This window comes from Trichosurus vulpecula, chromosome 3 (assembly GCF_011100635.1).
Source record: "Trichosurus vulpecula isolate mTriVul1 chromosome 3, mTriVul1.pri, whole genome shotgun sequence".
NCBI classification, from domain to species: Eukaryota; Metazoa; Chordata; class Mammalia; order Diprotodontia; family Phalangeridae; genus Trichosurus; species Trichosurus vulpecula.
The window spans coordinates 368,832,922-368,854,461 of NC_050575.1; the positions used below are offsets into that span (position 1 = coordinate 368,832,922).

The window sequence follows — 21,540 nt, forward strand, 5'->3', positions numbered from 1 at the left end:
AAAAGAAAACTTCATAAATACAAGATGGGGACTAGATAGCAATTGAGAAGAAAAAAAAGATCTGAGGTCTTCAATAAACTATATGTTCATCATGAGCTAACAATCTGATAAGACATATCAACAAAGGTAATTCAATATAATCCTCTATTAACAAGTCATAGGGTCCAGGATTGTGGATGGGGTGGTTATGTACTCTGTCACATTACACTGTAGTATTTTGTTTGATTCTAGTTATGATATTTTGGTAAGGACATTGAAAAATTAAGAGAGCATCCTGGCAAAGGAAGGCTCACAAGAAGGTGATGGTACTCAAGATCATTTCATGTTAGATTATGATTACCCCGAGTGTATTTTTTATTTTTTTATCCCCAGCATAGTGCCTGCCAGTGTAAGGACTTAATAAATTCCTCTTCACTTGACCATATGAGGAACTGATAATGGTGAGCCTGGAGAACAAAAAGGCTGGATAAAACATCATTGTTTTCTGCAAGAATTTGAATACTTGTCATGCAGAAGTGAGATTAAACTTGTTCACCCCATTTCCCATCAGCTACACTATTTTTGTTTTCTTTGGACCTCTTCACCATCTCTTCTTTCCCTAGAAAACTCATCATACAGAAATCTCACTATTCTACTAGAATGAATCCACCTGGTTCTTACATCTCTGCAGTACTGTCTGGCTCTCTCATGCGACCCTATGACTAGAACCCCTATTTAAAGAGTTTTTCTCTCCATTTCTCACCACCTACATTACTTTTGAACTTCTTTGGAATTCTCCATCATTCCCATGTGATAGGCTAATAGGTAACTTCTTTCTTCCTCTGGCCCTCTTCTTTTTTTTAAATCATTATTTATTTATTTAATAATTTTAGTTTTCAGCATTAATTTTCACAAGAGTTTGAATTACAAATTTTCTCCCCATTTCTACCCACCCCCCACTCCAAGATGGCTTATATTCTGATTGCCCCATTCCCCAGTCAACCCTTCCTTCTCTCACCCCACTCCCCCCATCCTCTTTTTCCTTCCTTTCTTATAGGGCAAGATAGATGTTTATGCCCCATTGCCTGTATATCTTATGTCCCAGTTGCATGCAAAAACTGTTTTTTTTTGAACATCTTCTTTAAAACTTTGAGTTCCAAACTCTCTCCCCTCTTCCCTCTGCACCCACCCTTCCTAAGAAGGCAAGCAATTCAACATAGGCCACATGTCTATCAGTATGCAAAACCCTTCCGCAATACTCATGTTGTGACAGATCAACTACATTTTGCTCCTCCCTATTCTATCCCCCTTTCTCCAGTTTTCTCCCTTGACCCTCTCCCTTTTCAAAAGTGTTTTCTTTTGATTACCTCCTCCCCCATCTGCCCTCTCTTCTATTGTCCCCCCTTTTTTATCTCCTTCCTTCCTCTTTCCTGTGGGGTAAGATACCCAATTAAGTGTGTATGTTATTTCCACCTCAGGTAAAATCCAATGACAGGAAGATTCACTCATTCCCCTTCACCTGCCCCCTCTTCCCTCCCAATAGAACTGATTTTTCTTGACACTTTTATGCAATATTATTTACCCCATTTTATCTCTCCCTTTCTCCCTCTCTCAATATATTCCTCTCTCATCCCTAAATTTGATTTTATGTTTTAGATAACATCCCTTCATATTCAACTCACCACATGGCCTCCCTCTCTCTCTCTCTCTCTCTCTCTCTCTCTCTCTCTCTCTCTCTCTCTCTCTCTATATATATATATATATATATATATATATATGTATATATATATACACACACACATATATATACATATATATGTATGTATATATATGTATGTGTATATATATGTATGTATATGTATGTATGTATGTATGTATGTATGTGTGTGTGTGTATGTATGTATATTCCCTTCAGCTACTCTAATAGTGAGATCTCATGAATTACACACATCATCTTTCCATTTAGGAATGTAAACAAAACAGTTTAACTTTAGTAAGTCCCTTGTGATTTCTCTTTCTTGTTTACCTTTGCATGCTTCTCTTGATTCTTCTGTTTGAAAGTCAAATTTTCTATTCAGCTCTGGTCTTTTCAATGAGAAAGCTTGAAAATCTTCTATTTTATTGGAAATCCACATTTTGCCTTGAAGCATGATACTCAGTGTAGCTGGGTAGGTGATTCTTGGTTTTAGTCTTAGCTCCATTGACCTCCAGAATATCATATTCCAAGCCCTTAAATTTTTTAGTGTAGAAGCTGATAGATCTTGTGTTATTTTGATTGTATTTCCACAGTACTCAAATTGTTTCTTTCTGGCTGCTTTCAGCATTTTCTCCTTGATCTGGTAGCTATGGAATTTGACAACAATATTCCTAGGAGTTTTCTTTTGGGGATCTTTTTCAGGAGGCAATCAGTGGATTCTTTCAATTTCTATTTTACCCACTGGCTCTAGAATATCAGGGAAGTTTTCCTTGAAAATCTCTTAAAAATGATATCTAGGCTCTTTTTTATTGATCATGATTTTCAGGTAGTCCAATAATTTTTAAAGTATCTCTCCTCAATCTATTTTCCAGGTCAGTGATTTTTCCAATGAGATATTTCACATTGTCTTCCACTTTTTCATTCCTTTGGTTCTGTTTTATAATATCTTGATTTCTCATAAAGTCACTAGCTCCCACTTGCTTCAATCTAATTTTTAAGGTGGTATTTTCTTCAGTGGTCTTTTGGACCTCCTTTTCCATTTGGATAATTCTGCCTTTCAAAGCATTCTTCTCCTCGTTGGTTTTTTGGAGCTCTTTTGCCATTTGAGTTAGTCTATTTTTTAAGGTGTTGTTTTCTTCAGTATTTTTTGGGGTCTCCTTTAGCAAGTCATTGACTTGCTTTTCATGGCTTTCTTGTATCACTCTCATTTCTCTTCCCAATTTTTCCTCTACTTCTCTAACTTGCTTTTCCAAATCCTTTTGGAGCTCTTCCATGGACTGCGACCAGTTCATGCATTTCTTAGAGGCTTTTGATGTAGGCTCTTTGACTTTGTTGAGTTCTTCTGGCTGTATGTTTTGGTCTTCTTTGTCACCAAAGAAAGATTCCAAAGTCTGAATCTGAATCTGAGTCTTTTTTCACTGCCTAGCCATGTTTCCAGCCAACTACTTGACCCTTGAGTTATTTGTTGGGGTATGACTGCTTGTAGTGTAGAGAGTATTTTGTTCCAAGCTTGAGGGGATGCACTGTCATTTTCAGAGCTATTTCTACACTGCAAGCTCTGCCACACCAGCACTCCTCCTCCCCCAAGAACTGCCAACCCGGACCTGATCCATATCTTAAGCAGGCTCTGCACTCCTGCTCTGATCTGCCACTTAATTCCTCTCACCAGGTGGGCCTGGGGGCTGGAAGCAACTGTAGCTATAGTTCCTTAGCTGCATCACCTCCGCTTCCCCTGGGGCAGTAGCTGAACCACAAACTCTTATCACTCTCTCCCAGCAGATTTTCCCACTAACCTCCTCTGTTGTCTTTTGTGTTTGTGGGTTGGGAAGTCTGGTAACTGCCACAGCTCACTGATTCAGGGTACTAGGGCCTGTTCTTCCCAGCTCATAGTCTGGTTGGTCTGGGCACAGCCCATGCTGGGCTCTGCTCTGCTCCCAGCTCCATGCATGATAGAACTTACCCAGTGACCATCCAAGCTGTCCTGGGCTGGAGCCCTGCTTCCCTCTGCTATTTCATGGGTTCTACAGTTCTAGAATTTGTTCAGAGTCATTCTTTTATCTGTGTTTGGAGGGTCCTGGGGGAGAACCCTAGGCAAGTCCCTGCTTTCCAGCTGCCATCTTGGCTCCACCCCATTCTGGCCCTGTTCTACCCCTTCTGTTTTCTGCTTCCTTTTCTGTATTGTCTTCCTCCTTTGGATTGTCACTCCCTGAGGACAGGAACAATCTTTGTTTTATTTATATTTGCATCCCTAGCACTTAGGCACAGTGCTTGGGACATAATAGGTAATAAATGATGTTACCTCTCCTGCTTTTATATATTTCAAATTGAGAATAAATTTTTCTTCTTGTCAAACTGAAATTTTCTCCTTGTAACTTCTACCTGTTAGTCCCACTTTGGTCCTCTAGGGTCAAACCTAATAGGTTGAAATCCTTTTCCAAATGGTAACTCTTTGAAATATACTGTTTGGTCTATAGATCAAAGAAACAGAAAAAGGACTCATACATGCAAAATTTTATAGCAGCTCTTTTTGTGGTAGCAAATAATTAAAAACTTAGGGGACACCCATCAATTGGTGAATAGCTGAACAATTTATGATATGTGAGTGTGATCAATTATTATTGTGCTATAAGAAATGATAAAGGGAATGGCTTCTGAAAAACCTGGGAAGACATGTATGACCTGATGCAAAATGAAGTGAGCTGACGTATAAGAACAGTATACGTAGCACCAGGAATATTAGAATGACAAACAACTATGAAAGACTTAGCTACTGATCAATCCAATAATCCACAACAATTCTAAAGGGCTCATGATGAAAAATGCTATTCACCTCTAGATAGAGAAATGATGGATGCTAAGTACAGATGGAAGCATTTTTCCCCTTTATTTTTATTGTGATTTTTCACAACTGGGTTTATGTGGAATTTTGTTTTACTTCACGTGTATAATGGGTATCATATTTTCTTCCTTCTTGATGAGTGAGGGAGGGGGTGAAGGGAGAGAATTTGGAACTTAACATAAAAAGGCATCAAGTCATATACTTGTAGGTAGCAGCCATGTTGTTCCTACTTTTTTCAGACTATGATCCTACTTTCTTAAGTCAATAAAATGATATATAAATTCTAGTGAGGACAATGAGGATGATGGTTTAAAATGCCCTAATCCTCATTACTTCCCTCTGGATGTATTCTAGTGTATCAATACCCTTCCTAAAATTTGACACCCATGACTGAACAAAATAATCCAAATATTGTCTTCCAGACTAGAGGTCACGCTATCATATTGTTCATTTTTGGACTCTGTTCCTCTATTAATTTAGCCTACAATCATATCTTTGTTGGCTTCCATATCACAGTGTTGATATATATTGCTCTCTTACATAAAACCTGTTTTTTTCCTCACCCATACTGCTGTCTCATGAACCATGTCTCACCTATTCTGAATCTGACTTCCTTTTCCAAAGCACCTTCCAAATCTACCTTTCATATTCTATCTAAATTTTGATTTTCTAAGGTCTCTATTAAGCTAATAGTTATTTATTCAATGATATTTCACTAGATGCATATTTAAACTACAGTATTCTTTTTGACTATAGATAATTTGGCATGATCTTTGTTATTACAAAATGGCAAGCCTAATCACTATTTATATGCAGAGTACCCACATGTTTCTAATAAGCAATATTTCCTAGAAGACATAAAAGTTGCCCAAGAGATTTCCTGATAAATTCTACAATAACAAACATGTACTCTTCCTTTCTTCACTACCAAGGGTAATATCTACCCTTTTCTGTAAGGTAAAATAACTCCAAAAATGAAGGGTATCATCTATATATTTTCCAAATATCTGGTACACAGCTTGCACATAATAACACAGAATCACAGATTATCAATTAGAAGGAAAGTCAGAAGCCAATTGATCTGAATACTACCTGAGTAAAAATCTCTCAAGTCTATGAGCTTTTGAATTCTGCATAAATGGTCAGGCAATTTCTAATTCAGCATCTTTAGTGAGGAAAAAAAAAAATACCTCCTTTGGCAATATCCAAATGGTTTAGACCAAAATTTGTTTCCTTCCAAGTTCTAGAGAAATTCCTCCTAATTCTGCCATCTGGGATTCAGCAGAGCAAATCCATTCATTCTGCTATGTTATATTCTATTAAATACCTTAAGGCAGCTAGCATATATGTCCTACAGCATCTCTTCATCTGATCTTCATGTAACATCATCTGTCCCCATATTGCTGCCTTCCACTTCCACCACATTGTTATCATCTTTTCTGCACTAAAATATGGCATCCAGATCAGAACCCAATACTTCCAATATGGTCTAATAGGAAAAGTATGACAGAATCATCTCCCATACCTTTGTCTCCTGATAGAATGTAAACTCTCTGAAGACAAGGAGTATTTAATTTTTGTCTTTGGGTCCCCAGTACTAAGAAGTATACCTTGCTATACTTAGCACTTAAAGCTTGTCGATTGATTCTGGACACTACATCTCACTTAATGCATCTCAAGATTTCATTTGCTTTTTGTGATACTGTGAATAGATTAAGTTTCAGCCCCTAATGGGGGATAGAGAGCATGGTAGGTTAGGAAGCACACAATGGTATCTAAATTAGCAATGGGAAGGTTACAAAGAAAGAAAAAATCAGTAATTAGATTTAATTAGATAAAACTCTCCTGGTAATTCAATTCCTGCTTGGAAACCTCACTTAGAAAAGGCTTCTGTTTGCATTAAAACTTCATTGGAGTCTACTAATTAACTATCTAAAGCAGCAAAATAGTGTCCTATTGTGGTAAAATGAGGGAAAACCTATGAGAAATATATGATTTTTTTTTACTCAGGAGCCTCTAGTGACTGAATCCCAATATAATGATCAGGCATGGCAAATAGAATTTGCCAAAACAGTTAATAATGATAGCTAGCATCAAGAACAGCAAAAAACTAAGAATCTCCCTTTGAACAACCATGGAGGATAAGTGGAATTTTCAGTGATCTACAGAGAGCTTGCATGTTTGTATTTCTACCAGTTACTAAGTAGCAGGTAAGTATTCACAGTGTAAAGATTCGTCTCCCCTCCAAGAAGCTGAAAAAGGCAGAAGGAAGATCTCTGTACTATTTAACTCATCGAGGGAAATAAAACATTCCTAGAAAATGATGGAGGAATAGTAGGAGTGCTTCTAGGAGGAAAAAGGAAAAGAAAAATATTTAAAGGGAAAGGAACAATACTAAATGGTCTCAAGAGGTCAAAATGGTAAAGATTTTTCAGTGAAACAAGGGAATAGTTTGATGTAAGGAGAAACACAAACAGGTTTCTAAAGGTGCCACAAAAAGAGATGAAAGGTAACGATTAGATTTCATTACTTTACTAAGTGCTCATATACCTCATGAATGGTTGAATGGTCCAGTATATATCATTCAAAAAGGGAGAAAAGAGATGGAATGTTAACTTTCCATCATGAAGTCTCACTTGGTCTATTACTGGTCCTTTTCACTATGTCATAAGAGGGATTCTTTTCATGTAGAGTTGAATTAGGTGTCCACTGAGGTCTCTTCAAATTCAAATTCATTGATAACAAAAATGCTACCACTTCCTCTGCACAAAAGGAGGAATTATCTATTGAAACACAGCAGATGGATTTTTCTTGCTTTAAAAAAGTGTATGCAATTTATTCTAAGTGAAATTCTATTTTTATTTTACCTTCTTAGCATTTGGTGGTTGAAAAGCTGTTATTATGTTTTTTCTTATGATGTATTAAATGATGAATATATAAACATTGTCTCTTCTTTCCTTAAAAAAATAGAGTTGATGACAACATGACCCACGTTATAGATCAAAAGGAAATTGGATTAGAAATCAGATTTGTTTGGGTTCAAATCCTGTCTCTTGCATTTACTATCTTGTGATTTTGGAAAATTAATTTCTCCTGCCTGAACCAGCTATCCCAAAATGGATTAATAATATTTGCGAAACTTATAGGGTTGTTGCAAATAAAGTACTTTGACAGCTACAACAGCACTGCCTAAATGTCAGCTCCTATTATTAAGCACAAGCTATTTTTTGCAATGACAAGGATGGTGAGATAGATTTATTAAATCCCAGCTCCTCAGAATGGTGGCCATGATTCTAATCTTGAGAATTATAAACATCATCAGCATCACACACAACTTTAAACCAATGTCCCTAAACTTTTCCCATAGATGGGTCAACCCCCTTCACAATTCTATAAATTTCCTTCATTCCAAGAAGAAAGCTCAGCTAGACAAGGGGCCACTGTATCCCCTTTTCCAGAGAGAATGTGAGTCAGAGGTGCTATTATAAATTACCAATGCAAATTATCCACAGGTTATTTGCTCTCACAGGTTAGACCTGTTTCCATTAAAACTGTCATTTTGAAGAAAGAAAATTGCATGTTCCCATTTGTGGACCCAACAATAGCTTATGTGTTTTTTTTCTTTTCATTGTTGATATTCATGTTTAAAAGCTGTATAAATGCACAATTTGAAGTGACACCCACCGTTAGTGGTTACCTTATCTTTTTGACTGACAATGATGAGATTTCTGTCATGCTCGCCTCTCCTACAGTGCCAGTGATGGGATTTTTTGAAATCTTATTACTGGTTGCACTACCGTGGTCTCAGATGGAACTTTCAATCAAAAAGGCAATCAGAAGGTTATACATTCGTGAGTTTCCCTACAAAGGAGCCCTGCAAAGCAAGGGACTGTATAATATAACTCTGTGGAAGAACCTGCTTGCCTTCAATCCATCTGTAGTTATGAACAGTAATGGGCTGCTTAGCTCACAGCACCCTCCATTAGTCTCCAAAACGTGGCCTCACCTAGAACTCAGTCCAATCTCAGTATGGAATCAGGATGTCATATTTCCCATGCTGGTGAGATTTCCATTTCTAATGCAGAGCATCACCTTATACTGAGGAGCTGATTGACAGAGATTTCCCAAGGACACATTTTACTGTCTAAAATCTGATTGGATAAGTCTTGTTTCACTTGAATTGCTTGTGCCTCCACCCCATATTCCTATTGTTGTTCAGTCATTTTTTCAGTCATGTCCAAATTTCCATGACCCCATTTTGGGGTGTTCTTGGCAAGGAAAATTGAGTGGTTTGTCATTTCCTTCTCTAGCTCATCATATAAATGAGAAAACTGAGGCAAATAGGGTTAAGGGACCTGCCCAGGATCACACAGTTAATAAGTGTCTGAGGACAGACCTGAACTCAGGAAAATGAACTTCAATAATAATTCCAATTGTATTATTCCAAGTTCTAATTCTAATTATTCTGCTCTAAAGTTCAGAACCTTGAAGTCACACCATGTGTCAACAGTAAAACTTCAGATCAGAGATTTTATCAGTAGGCACTCTCCCTCCATTCATGAAGATTTAATCATTTTCTTTTAAAAATGGTCTTCATGTGTTGCTGCAGTGGGGGAAAAAATCATCACCTGGTGGCCAAAGCCACAATTTAGGCATTCTCACACCTACTTTAAGCTGGTCCTCTGTTAACATACACAGTGCACCACCAATCTTACATTGTATGACTTTACCATATTTGCTCATCAGGTAAAACCTTCAGAAATCATGGGTTAAATCCATGCCATAAGGAGGCATCACAGGAAGATGATAGAAAAAATACTTTACTTAACTACATGAAAATTGAATCCAGTGAAATCTTGGTTTCCAAAAGAATGTGGTGCTATTATAATGGAGAATAGAATAGTGTGACAAGTGTCAAACTGAATTGGGAGCCCTGAATTCTAGTTCTTGCTCTTCCACTAATTAATTTTACAACCTCAGATAGGCACTTCAATTCACAGGTTGCACCTTATCTAAAATTCTAGAGTTCCATTCATAACTGATTATTCATTGTTCAAGGGCATGAACCAGACAAGAAGAAAGGATAAGACCAGACGTATTTATAAAAATATATTTCACAAAGTAGGAAACAATACAGGAGTTTCTCTTAATACAATACATGGAGTAAATAAACAAACAATATAGCATCAAAACAAAGTAGAAAATTAAAATGATTTGCATGTAATACTTAAGTTTTATTATACAATCTCTACTTCTAAATGGCAAGTTTGCATTACAAATTGAGTATGCTTGCAGCTTCTAGTGCTGTCTTGTCTTGGAGTGCAAAAGCCCCTGTGCATAACCATGAATGTTAGATAAAGAAATGCTAATAACATAAGTAGTAAAGTTATGTACAAACTGGTTCCTTCTCTAATACATTGGAGAACTATAAGCATGTTTTACTTTACTGTGTAATGTGTGGGCTTCTAAAAGGCTAGAGTTTAAATATTCACATGAACCAGTATACTTCCAGATGTTTGTGCTTGTAGTAAAAACACCAAATACTAGAGATATGAACAAAATAGAAAACTGTTCAAAAGTTTCTCTGGGAAAATGTTATTCCTGCCCTCATCAGTCACATAAAGCTTAACTACTCAAAAGAGACTGTTAGCTTCCCTTTTTTAATACATCATCTGCAATCATCCTTATTTGCTCATCAAAATGTACATATATTAAACATTCATTTTATATATATAGAAAACAATCTAAAGGATTATTAATGGATATAATTTTTTTCATATATTCCCTTAATCTATAGATTACCAACCTTAATAAATAAAAGCAGTAATGGACATCAATAAAATATTTATTTCAAGGATTAAACAAATAAATTCACTCATCAGTGATAAAATCAACCATCTCTTATGTAGTCCATCCATCCTGTGATACAGTTCATTTTGTGTCCTTGTGGAAGATGATGAAGTGGAAGATAAGAGTAATCCTTCTTCTAGAAACAAGCCTATTGTAATGGGATTTCTCCTCTCCCATCATTGAATGTGCAACCCTCCCCCCACCCTTCCCTGGAATGAATTAAGAACATGTGAATATTTTAAGGCTCGACACAATATTTAAAGATGAGAAATAGTCTGTGGTTATTGGGCCAACAATTATGTACAATGGATGGTCACTGCACAGTAGAAGCTAGTAGGTCTTACCAATGCTCCTCATAGCTAGCATTGTACAGAAGACCAGGTATTGCTTTAAAAATTTTGGTGGCGGGATCTTTGTTGGCATTGAGGAAAAAACGTGTTACTTTATACACCCTGGCAGATGACATTATTCAGCAGCAAAATCCCCGTAGGTCCATTTCTCTACAAAAGCACCATTTGTTTTGAATTTTCCTCTTTTTCTTACATTGAAAATTACCCCAAGATCCCAATCTCCATGTCCGTGGTGGTCAAGTGAATATCAAATATCCAAAGACTTCTAGACACTCCACATACTTTACTTCACACTCCACAAGACTTATAAACCTCCTAACATATACTTTTGTATTTTTTTTTTGGTTCAACATTACAATGTAGTTGATTTCATAGATGACTGGCGCTAAACTTGCCTCTAAAACAAATGACCACATTGGTTGTAACTAACAGGGATGGCCCTAGAATATTACATGAGTTTTCAGTTTCATAGGGAAGTTTATAATCCACTGTCAAGTTTCTTTGTCACTTTCTCCAACTGAGTAGAGTTCTCCAAGTCTTTTGAAACGAGGACCCCATTCACTGAGGTAGTCAAAATTCTGATCTGAGTCTGACGTTGAGGACTCCAGGGAACTGAGAGAGCCCGCCACTGAGCCTCGGCCTTCATAGCCATAAATCTGAATGGAGTCATATGGCGGAGCTGTGGGATCATTATCAGCTTCATGGAGCCTCACGTTAATAAATTCATCAACATCCACACCATTTGGAACAGGTGCAAGCCCTTGCCTGGGCATAAATTGCAGGTCAGGTTTTATATCCTTCCGAGGCAAAAATCCATTTATTCCATCTGGATTCTGCAAAGTTGCAATATCGAAAGCTTCTGTATCCTCTTCTCCACCTCCTTCATCATCATAACGGATGATGTTTTCCCTCACATCTTCATCATCCTTAATAATCAGGGGCTCATTTTTATGTCGTCTCAGAGTTACAAACAACACTACAATGACTGAAAGGAAAATATTGAATAAGAAACAGATTAATCAAAACAAGGTGCAATCAAAGAAAAATATACTGATTATTTTTCAGGAGACAAATTCATTTAAAAGATCCAATAGATAGATTCATGCTAAAAGAGTAAAAACAGAATTCTGGAAGAATGCCATTCACCACTAGTTTCTACTTCTGGTTCTTATATTTAGATTTAAATGTAACATAACTACATTTTCTATCAAAGAAAAACAGACGGGGGGAGTAGAAATGTTGGAAGAATATTAACTGATAGGGAACAGGGCATATATAGTACAGAAGTATTGATATAAACTTCATAGTCATGAGCAGTAAGTCCCACTATTTAACTTGTACTTTTGCTTCCTGAAATGTTGTTTTCATTAAGCCCAAACAAAATATTTTTATTTCATATTCTACTAATATCCCATGTGTTTACAGAACTTCCATTCCAATGTCACAGACAGGTCATATGAAGCAGCCATTTCTTCTTATAATATGGCATGTGTATGTGTGCTCATATACATTTAATATATGCAGTGTAACAAACAGTTTCCTAGTATAAATACTAATGTTTGTATATTTTCTTCCCATCAGTTATGAAGTATTTGGGATAAAATGGGTTTAATTTCTAGCTTTGTTATTTCATACGTGAAAAAATTAAACAAACAAACTTTTTTTACAGTTTACACCACAGGTCTCCAACCACCACAGGTTTACCAATGCAATGAAAAGACCAATCTGGTGACTCTCTAAGTTGATTCCCACCATCATCCCACCTCTCCACAATGCCTCCCAATCCATACTGCCAAGGATTCTGGGAACACAGAATCCAATGCATACTTTTTTCCAAAACTCAAGGATATTACTCTCTTCTCCCTACCATCTGCCCCTCCTCCAAAATACAGACTATAATCTCAATCATTTAATAAAGTGAAAAGTGAAAGTTTTAAAAAGTGAAAAGTGAAAGTTCCCCAAGAAATAAATTTAGAAATAAAAAGTTATGGACCCCTGGTCTAGAGAGGGTCAGTGCGGTCGAGTTATTTTCATAAATTTATAAACCCTGACACACAGATCTTGGTCATCAGAGTATAAAACACAATACATACCTAGTAGTAAAATGATGCATGCTAGTATAGCTATTAATGCTCCCATACTCAGTCCAATTGGAAGTACATATGCTTCAACATTACACGACTGTACAACACCGTCACTGCTGCAACCACAGACACGAATGGTAAGAGTGCTGGTGCTACTCAGAGGAGGGTTTCCACTATCACTGATTACAATTGGTAAAAGATAGACTTCTTGCTTCTGACGATTGAATCCACTATGTTTTGCCAAAATGCTGAGAGAATTATCTGGAAAGAAATCAAGAGAGTTTCAAAATACCTGCTCCAATTTTTTTTTTTGTTCTGCCCTTCCAGCTATTCAGGTTCCCTTTGCCTTTTACAGATTTTCATTCATTAATTCATTCAAAAGGCATTTATTAAGCACTTACAATGTGGCAGGAACTGTGTTAGGCCCTAGGGATATAAAGATAAAACTGAAACAGGTTATGCCTTCAAGGAACTTGTATTCTACTTGGGGGATCAATAAACACACACACACACACACACACTCAAGCATACATATTGCCTATGATTCTTGGAGCTCCATGGTCAGCAAGGTGGTTATGATCCCAGCACCCCACTGACTTTAGCAAAGAACTTTTAAGGAGATGATCCAAAGTGTATTTTTCATTAGGAGCAGCACAGCATAGTAGATAAAGCACCTACCTTCACAGAACTGTTGCGGGAACTGAACAAGAAAAAGTATGTAAAGCATTTTGCAAATTTTCCCATGCTGTATAAATACGAACTATTATAATTATTGTTGTTATTAATTTATTAATTAGGCATTCCTGGCAATCCAAAGGTCTATCAGATTACCAAAGCACACGACAACTAGCAAGCAAGCAAGGATTGGAACTTGGAACAAGAAAAGCAAAAACATTGGAGGCAAATGTGAGGATAAGATATATTTGAATGCCTTGACAAATGCTCCATCAGAGGGAGGTTAAACAAAGTCATTAGATCAACCATGCTTCCTGGTATTAAGGTTTCAAAGAATGAGTCACCAACAGTATGATTTTCACATCTATTTTAATATAAACATGTCTATAATGCCTTGCTGATCAGCAGTCAACCTGACGTGATGTGCTCATTTGTTTAATATGTTCTATGGATTTCCTTTGGTTATGCCCCATTATACAATGCTTTTGGGAAGAAGGATATCTACAAATGATATTAAGCCATGGTGTACCCAATGATCCAAGGATCTTTATTTTACATGACCTAGAAGGCAGACACAGCATGCAAGGGAAGAGTCCCTGAGAGCAGACAATAAATAGCTGTGTTCTATTTGGAGAATGTCTGTGACACATTGGAGCACATTTAATTAGCTCATGGAACATTGGTAAAAGATTTCACATGCTATAGTTCAAAACAGAAAATGAGAATTGTTCTTCAAAATGTAATTAATACAAATCATAACGATGCTTGTGCCTTTTGGTAGTTGACATTATTTGTATGTGATGCTATCCTTGCACATTTCTATTTCTTTGACACTCCATAATAATAACTTAGAGACTGAATCAGGAATATAAAAATGAGTGTAGGATGAGAGCTATCTCTTTGACTGCAAAAGAAGCATTATGGTGTTTCTACTACTAAAGTCATGCCAGATCCCTCTATCTTCCTGCTTTAGGGCAAGCATTAAAAAAAATACTGTGTGTATATATGTGTGTGTGTGTGTGTGTTTCCTTGTAAATCTCTCTAAAGAGAGATTTTGTCATTGTCACTGTTATAGCTGGTTTTGGGGGAGGGGAAGGAGGATAATGATGCTTTGCTCATTTGGAGAGTCTATGGGCTTGCTTAGGTCTTTTTTGAACCCCAGCAATAGGTGGGTAAAGGACTGAGACTGCATGAGGTTTGTACAACAGGTTATATCTCTCCTATTGAAAATATTTTTTGAAAAGAAAAGAGAACAAGGAGAAAAGTCATGAGGTGTTTCAATAAGAGTATGAAGCTTATAGTCAAATACCTGAGAGAAAGGCTGTTCTACACACAGAGACTTTCCATTTCATTCCTCTACTTATGCCTTTATGCATGCTGTTCCCCATGCTAGGAATAATTTATCTCTTCAATTCCACCTCTAGTCAGCTTTAATTCTTTCCCTCTCTCTCTCTCCCTCCCTCCCTCTCTCTCTCTCTCTCTCTCTCTCTCTCTGTAAGGGAAAGCAAAGTGGGACTTTGTACTTTTTTTTCTTTTGGAGTACTTCTCAGCACTAAGGCAATCAGGTGCTTTTGATTGAGTCTTGCTTTTGTTTGTAGAAGGGCCCACACCCTTTTGCTGATCAGGTCACAAGAGGTGTGAAGCCTTCTAGAGGTGTGACGTTCTCTGGCCCTTAAAAAGGGTATAAATGTATACATACATACATATATATGTATATACATATATATACATACATATAATATATATGTGTGTGTGTGTGTGTGTGTGTACATACACCCAGAGGGGATAGCCATTGAACTCAGAATCGAGAATTGAGAACTGAAAACTCTCAGAACTATGGGAGGTGAGGTTTTGGGGGGCTCACTCATTGGAAGACCGTTCCTGTTATTTGGTCAGACAAGACTCTGGGTAGCCATTAAGGAGCCCCCAGGCTTTGAAAACCCAGATGTTGGTGCTTCTCTCTCTGGTAACTGTGTATGTATTGCTATGGTCAGACAGTTAGAAGCCCTGTCTGCTGATTTGCGGTATTTTGTTCCGTTTATAATTTCTGTTTGTATTCTCTGTGAAGTCCAGGGTGCTGGCCTTTCTCCCCGAACTAAGTGAATGGTATATGTATGTTTAATTAAAGTAAGATTGTTAACCCCTTAAAGTTGCTTTCCTTAGAAATACAGATCAAAGAACCTATGCTAGTAGCCCTCCTGTGTGCTGGTGTTATTGGCCTTACACAGCCACAGTAGGAGCATCAAGTAATTGTTGTTTCTCTCTCTCTCTCTCTCTCTCTCTCTCTCTCTCTCTCTCTCTCTCTCTCTCTCTCTCTCTCTCTCCACATGCATGCCCAGAGAAGCAGAAGAGTCATTTAACATTTCTAAGCCTCAATTTGCTCATCTGAAAAATTGGCATACTATTTGTTCTAGCTACCTTACAGTATGAGAGAAAAGTAAAAGTACAGACGTGCAGTACACGTATTAACTAACTCACTGGATTGTGATAAAAATACTTGGAAAATTGTATATTTTCTTTGGAATACAAGGTATTATTATTCAACAACAAAAACATTTTGTAAATCCATTTAAGTGTCCCCGTGCCACTATTAAGGACCAAGATGCTAAATCAGATATAATCATCAGATCACCTGGTTGGGAAATACCATCAACACCTTCTCTACTTCATGAAAACACAGGTGAAACCAAGCAGCTGCACTTTTTTTACTTTTTTTTCTTTTTTTCATATATTTTGAAATGTCTTCCCCCAAAGTATGATTCCCCAGCAGTGGCCCTTGGAAGCTCAAACGCTGCTGTGACAAAGCAGAGCTCTCTGATAGGTTCCAGCAAAGTAGAAAGGGTTCAAGTATAGGTTGGGATAGAGGTAATTGCTGTTAGCTAAGGACAAATAAATCCACATCTAATGAGCCTCCTCAGTAGATTGGCTACAGAGTGGTAAATTTTCAGTCACAACAGCCATTGGAGCAGCTATTCATTGCATGTGAAATCATGATGCAATTTGTATTAGTGGCAGGAGTAGCCACAACTAATAGTAGGTACTATTTATTGTCCCCTCCCTACAGATTGAGGCAGACAGTGGTGAAATGACTTGCCCAGGATCACTAAGCTAATACATGAGGCCAGATTTAAATTTGAGTCTTCCTGACTCCAGGTCCTTCATTCTACCCATTCCACCACTTAGCTGCATAGATCTTTTGAAAGATCTGGAAATATTTAGAGGGGAGGACATAAGTAAGCAACCTTTAAAGAGCTATAGTTTCCAGAATGATAGAATTTATATTACTGATGTCCATTAAACTCCTCTGACTTCTTCTGTCTTATTTTATTCAGTCCCTATTCCAAGAAAGCCATTGATGAGTTAAAAAATGCTCAAAGGAGGGCAACTAGGGAAGTGAAGGACTTCATGTTTTTCCCATATCAAAATCAGTTGTAGGAATCAAGGACATTTAAATGCCTCAGGGATTTGTGATTTCATAAGTGTGGGTAATAATTCAACTCACGCAAATAATCGATCCTCAGAGTGTAAAACAAACCAGGTTTAGTTTGGTCAGGGAATCGACTGATAGAAGTTGTGATGAGTATCATTTATGCTTGACATAAGGTAAGAAAAAGCTCCCTAACCATTAATGTTCTGTCAAAGTGTAATGGAAGGCCTTGGGGAGTATTCCTTTCTACTTCATTGAAGGTTTTCAACCAAAGATGGGAAGACCACTTTCTGGGCTGTAGTGAGGATTAGTTTTCACATTTGGGTTGAATTAGACTGTCTTTGAGGTCCCTTTCACCATTAGAAAGATAATTAAATTAGAATATACATTTAATCTCAGCTTCCCCTCACCACGTTCAAAAAGAAAATATGAGGAATCAACGTAATTAAAAAAACCCAAGAAATAGCAAGAAAACTCACTAGAAGGCAATGCCTATGGAAAATTGAGTAATACATACACACAGATATATATATAAAACAAAATACCACATTGCCCATTCAGCTTAGTTTTTATAAGTGCCCAATACTCCTTATTTTTTGGTCACTGTTCATGGCCCCAGACCTCCTGCTCTGAGCTCAATTCTGTTTGTACTTTTCAGTCTACCTCTCCCTCCCCACAAACACCTCAACACCCAGCAGTAATTCAGCTGAACTCATCAACCCCTTGACAAGGAGAGGCTGGTTAACTTGTCTAACTCCAGTGATGTGGACAGAAGTCCTTAACCTAGAATGGGGAAAAGATCATATTAATGTTAAATTTGTTCAAACAGTCACCAACTGTTTATGAGTGTACTAGATGCCAGGCACTCTCCTAAACACTGGGAATACAAATATAAAGAAAGAAATAATCTTTAATTGCAAGGAACTTACGTTTCAACACTATTGTGACAGAAATAGAGCAGGCTTCTGGGAAGATACATGAGTAAAACGTGGGTTATAATCATGAGTTACCTTCTACACCCAAAAAAGAGCACAAAAGGCACCCAAAATAAGGATACAACAACAAATCAATGAATGGGAGATAAAGGATATAAAGTAACATGGCAGAATGAAAAGTCATGTCTAACAAACACAACTACCAGTAAATAGGAGATGGTTAAGATTTTCGCACAAGAAAAACTTAGCACTAAAATTGACAAACAATAACAATAGCAAAAAAAAAAAAAAACACCAAGCAAACGCTTCTTGAATGATGAAATGCAGTGAAACTATTTTAGAAGAAAAAAAAAAGAAATGTCTTTAAATGAGGGAGAAACGCTATAATAACAAGATAATAAGTTACACATTTTAACTAAAAGAACCACACAAATAATGACTGAATGACTGCAAAAACCTCAACAATGTTTAGAAGAGATGGAAAATTTTAAAAGAAGAAATATGTTTGGGAAATGAGACAAAATTAGATATCTCAAAGATTAAAAAGGCAAACAAATAATAGACAATTTATAGCAAAGGACAGAGACCACTTCCAAAAGAAAGTACTCTCTAAAATAGATAACAAAAGATGAGAATTTGAAAAAAGAAGTATAAGAAAAAGTAACAAATGAGATAAAAATAAAATTTTTAAAATGAAATAAAAATGCATAAATTGTCTACAAAGCAAACTAATTGCCCAACATCCTAGCATGCTTAGAGATAGCTGTAGTATTGCTTTGCAGAAGAATGTGTTTAATAGATGGCAATGGACTGACTGAGCAATTAATACCTATACTACACTTGTAATTCAAAATTGTGAAGGTTGAAGGAATTTTACTCTACTCTTTTGATGATTAAAAAAAATGATCGGTATAACCAGACCATGGGGAGATGAAACAGAGAAAGACAAGTATAAGCCCACATTAAAAATGAGCATAGATATGCACATTTGAAATACAATATTAGCATAGTCTAGAGGAATATAATAACAACATATATGACCAAGTTGGAGTTAAATTAAATTTGAAAGGATGGGTTAACATTTGGAAACATTTTGGGGGGAAAAACGTGTGTGTGTGTGTGTGTGTGTGCATAAAATTAAGATGCATATATATGTAAGTGTCTGAGGTAGGGTTAGAAGGAGTTTAAGGGAAAAGAAGAAAGTCAATCAGTCTAACAACTAGCAATTTATTGAGCACCTACTTCATGCAAGATGTACAGACCCTGAGATTTTACTATGGTTTTAAACCTGGAAAACTTGATATATTATGGCATCTTTTTAAAAAACGTGTTTGGAGGAAAGTTTTTTTGAGGGGATGAATAGTTTTGATACTTCATATTTTAATAAATGTAATGAAAATAGAATACAAAAGTCTTTTCATCAAACATCTCATACAAATTTGACATTCAAAACTTAGAGGAATTTTTATGAACATATAAGGCTAAGAGGCCTTCTGACCTGACTATCCAAAGATAAGTGGTGAAAGGATGAGAACCATTTTCAGAGGAAGTTCAAACATCAAAAATTATATGAAACAAATTATTAAAACATGAATAATAATAAATTAATTATAAATTTGTATAAATATGATGTTTCTTCTTATATTTATCTAAATTTCACAGAATATAATAAACAGAAAAAGTCAGGAGGCAGTATGTGAAGTGCAAAAATGTTGGATTTGTCATCAGAGGACCTGAGTTCAAATTTTACAATCTAACATTTATACATTGGGTAAATCATAACCTCTCTGTATCTCAGCACATCATTGTTTCAACAATTTGACTAGCAGCTGTGGAAGGGGTGTAAGACCAGCACACAGAAAGCTGCCAACACAGGTTCTTTTGATCTGCTTTACTAAGGAAAGCAACTTTAAGGGGTTAACAATCTTACTTTAATCCAACACACAAATATCATTCACTCAGCTCAGGGGGAAAAGTCAGCACCCTGAGCTTCAGAGCAAATACAAAAAGAGCGAATAAACACAAATCAACAGATAGATTTCTGTCTGACAAAATCACAATATACAGTTACCAGAGAAGCATCAACATCTGGGTTTTCTTCAAAGCCGGGGAGCTCACAACAATGGTTGGCCCAGAGTCACGTGCCACTCCTGCTGTGGCTCAGAGCTCCAAAACAGAAAGCCACCCTCTGAGTTTATATATCTTGTTCAAGGTCAAAGGTGAGTCACACATGCATCTCACCCACATGACCTAAAATCGCCACAAAAGTGCGACTTAAACTCACATGGTCTAAAAGCCTCTGATGTCACAAACATGTCACTCAAACCCATGTAAACTAGGCTTTTCCTTGAGGCAAGGAGGTCATCAAGGACTCCTAATTTAATCAAAGAAATAAAGGCCAAACTCTTCAAGGCCACTTGGTTGAATAAGAGCCCATCTTGATTCCCAACACAATCATCTGTAAAAAGAATACTCTAGATCAGATGACCTATGAATCTCCTTCCTTCTAGCTCTACATCTATGATCCTACGAATAAATCAAAGTTGTAGAAATCAAGGAAAGATAGACATGTTAATAGAATCTTGATAGAACTATGAGGAGGTCCAGAAATCCTGAAAAATGGATACTCTTTGATTTAGCAGTCTCAAGAGCATGTACCTCCCACAGAGGTTAATAATAGAAATAAAGCCCAATATGTATACCCAAATACTCAAATACCAGTTTTTTTAAATAAGAAAGTTTGAAACAAACTATCCCTATAGTAGATTCAATAGTAGGACCTGAGCTGGAAGGGACTTTGTAACACAGGCTGTTAGAAAACAGAATGTTGAAAAAGGAAGAGGGCCGAAAAATAATCTAGTCAAACTCTTATTTAATAGATTGTAGAATAACTGAATATATGTTAGTTGGAAGGAATGAACATCAGATACTATCTATTTCGACCTTTGTCTTACTAAGTAACCTGAACAAGTATCTTCTCCATATGTCCTTCCTACCTCCCAAATAAGTGGTCACTCATCCAACCTCTACTCTACAAGATATTCCATGAGGGAGGATTAGATATCTCCTGTGACATTTTGACCAACTTTATTTTCTTTTCAGTTTTTCCCCCTACATCAAGCTTAAATCTGTTGCTTTCAGGCTTCCATCCATTGTATCTAGGTATGAAATCTGGGGCCACATAATGAGTCTCTTTGTAGAATTATAGAATTTGAGAGGTGGAAGAGATCTTATGGGCTATATAGTCCATTTCATACACAAAACGAGCAGTCACTGTACATTATATGACAGCCATTCAAGTAATTGTCAGCTATCATCCTTCCCCCCATCTTCTTTTCTTAATTAATGATAAATTTATTCCACATTTTATACCTTTCGATTATTGAAGGTTACTGTCAGAGTCTCCTAATGTTTTCTCTTCTCCAGACTAAACATTTTCCCCAATAGATCCAAGTAAGACATTTTTTTCCAACCCTCTCACTATTCTAGTTGTCCTCTTCTGGATATAACACAGTTTATAACATTCCTAAAATTTCATCATCCGGAATAAAACACTGTATTAGGCATAATATGACTAGAATACATTGGAACACTCCTCTTATTCTAGACACTAGTCTATCTTAATTTATCATAGGGTGATAGTAGCTTTTTCAAATCCTTCTTAACAACATTGACTTATATTACACTATCTACTAAAACTATCAT

The 21,540-nt window shown here is 36.6% G+C and overlaps 1 protein-coding gene across 1 annotated transcript in view; it reads right to left on the reverse strand.

The window, feature by feature from the left end:
• Window positions 1–10,902: 10,902 nt before the first annotated feature.
• The window catches only part of CDH8 (cadherin 8), a 365,426-nt gene continuing 354,788 nt past the window's right edge, over window positions 10,903–21,540 (reverse strand). Inside the window, exons 10-11 of the mRNA XM_036750041.1 lie at window positions 12,808–13,059; window positions 10,903–11,699 (exon numbers count right to left, since the gene is read on the reverse strand). Coding sequence (XP_036605936.1) covers window positions 11,206–11,699; window positions 12,808–13,059 — 746 coding nt within the window. The 3' untranslated portion in view covers window positions 10,903–11,205. The remainder of the gene's footprint in view (window positions 11,700–12,807; window positions 13,060–21,540) is intronic.